This window comes from Cyberlindnera jadinii (assembly GCF_001661405.1).
Source record: "Cyberlindnera jadinii NRRL Y-1542 unplaced genomic scaffold CYBJAscaffold_23, whole genome shotgun sequence".
In the NCBI taxonomy this organism is placed as follows: domain Eukaryota; kingdom Fungi; phylum Ascomycota; class Saccharomycetes; order Phaffomycetales; family Wickerhamomycetaceae; genus Williopsis; species Williopsis jadinii.
Window position 1 is genome coordinate 60,373 of NW_017963674.1, and position 1,220 is coordinate 61,592.

At 43.8% G+C, this 1,220-nt stretch overlaps 1 protein-coding gene across 1 annotated transcript in view; it reads left to right on the top strand.

The window, feature by feature from the left end:
• CYBJADRAFT_164791 (uncharacterized protein) overlaps nucleotides 1-1,058 on the top strand; it is a gene marked incomplete at both ends in the record, with an annotated part of 3,334 nt that extends 2,276 nt beyond the window's left edge. The window contains 2 exons of the mRNA XM_020213879.1: nucleotides 94-978; nucleotides 1,038-1,058. Of these exons, the coding sequence (XP_020067985.1) occupies nucleotides 94-978; nucleotides 1,038-1,058 (906 nt within the window). The remainder of the gene's footprint in view (nucleotides 1-93; nucleotides 979-1,037) is intronic.
• Nucleotides 1,059-1,220: the final 162 nt, after the last annotated feature.

Genomic DNA, 1,220 nt, shown 5'->3' on the forward strand with positions numbered 1-1,220 from the left:
TCTGAAGAGACCTCTGAGGATACATCGGAAGAACCAACAACTGCCAGCTCAGAAGAATCATCCTCTGAATCTTCTACTGAATCCTCTTCTCAGTCTGAAACACCAACTGAACCTGTGATCAGTGGGGAGTATGACCCTGAGGCTGAAACAGCTGCTTGGAGCATTGAACTACCGGGAAATATTGGGCCATGGGAGTCTATTGAGGTTACAATCTCAAAAGACTTCAATAATGGTGGTGAGTTTGATTTCGTTTCTGCCGACGTATACCTCAATGGCAGATTGTATTCGTCTGCCGAAATCACTTTAACTACCGACAGTATTACCGTTTTGATCTCTGAAGCCATTGGTGTGGATGACATACTTAGTATTGATTTTGTTGGTGACACTTACAGTGGATACCAATGGACGTCTCTTGTTCATATCACCATGACTGTTCCAGACGAGAGGTTGATGAAGAGAGCTGTTGTCGAATGGGATTTGTCTTTGACTGTTGTCAATGAGGCCGCTGTTCCATCTTCATCTGAGTCCGCGTCTGGGTCTGAATCTGAGTCTGAATCTACTTCTGAATCTGCCTCCGAAGAATCCTCCAGTGATGTTGAAGCCTCTGCTACAAGTAAAGATCTTTCTTCACAAACTTCTTCTACTATTACCATCACTGAACCTGTGTTCACCGCCTCCATTTTTTCCCTCGATAACGACGATAGCAACAACGATGATGGTAACGATGATGGCAACGATGATGGTAACGATGATGGCAACGATGATGGCAATGATGATGGCAACGATGATGGTAACGATGATGGCAACGACGATGATTACACAGATAGGGGAATCAACTGGAATCTAGCCATTCCTGGATCCATGGGCCCGTGGTCATATGTTGAGATTACAGCTACCAAAAATGGTACTGACAATGATGGGTTCTCCTACACCGGAGCTTTGGTTTACATCGATGGTGAACTGACCGATTCTGCAGAGGTTAACGTTACTTCCAGCACTGTTTCAATTCTCTTCACTGACGTCATACCGTTGGATAGTGTGGTAACTTTCATTATTAGCAGCAAGGTTGTTTCCAACAACGTTTGGACCTCATATGTTCATATTGTTATTGATACTATAGACAGTAAGAAGTTGGCAAAGAGGGCACTCTTGACGTATGATCTGGAGACAACTATTGATGCAACTGACATATCGAATGACACTACTGAATCTTCTGAGGA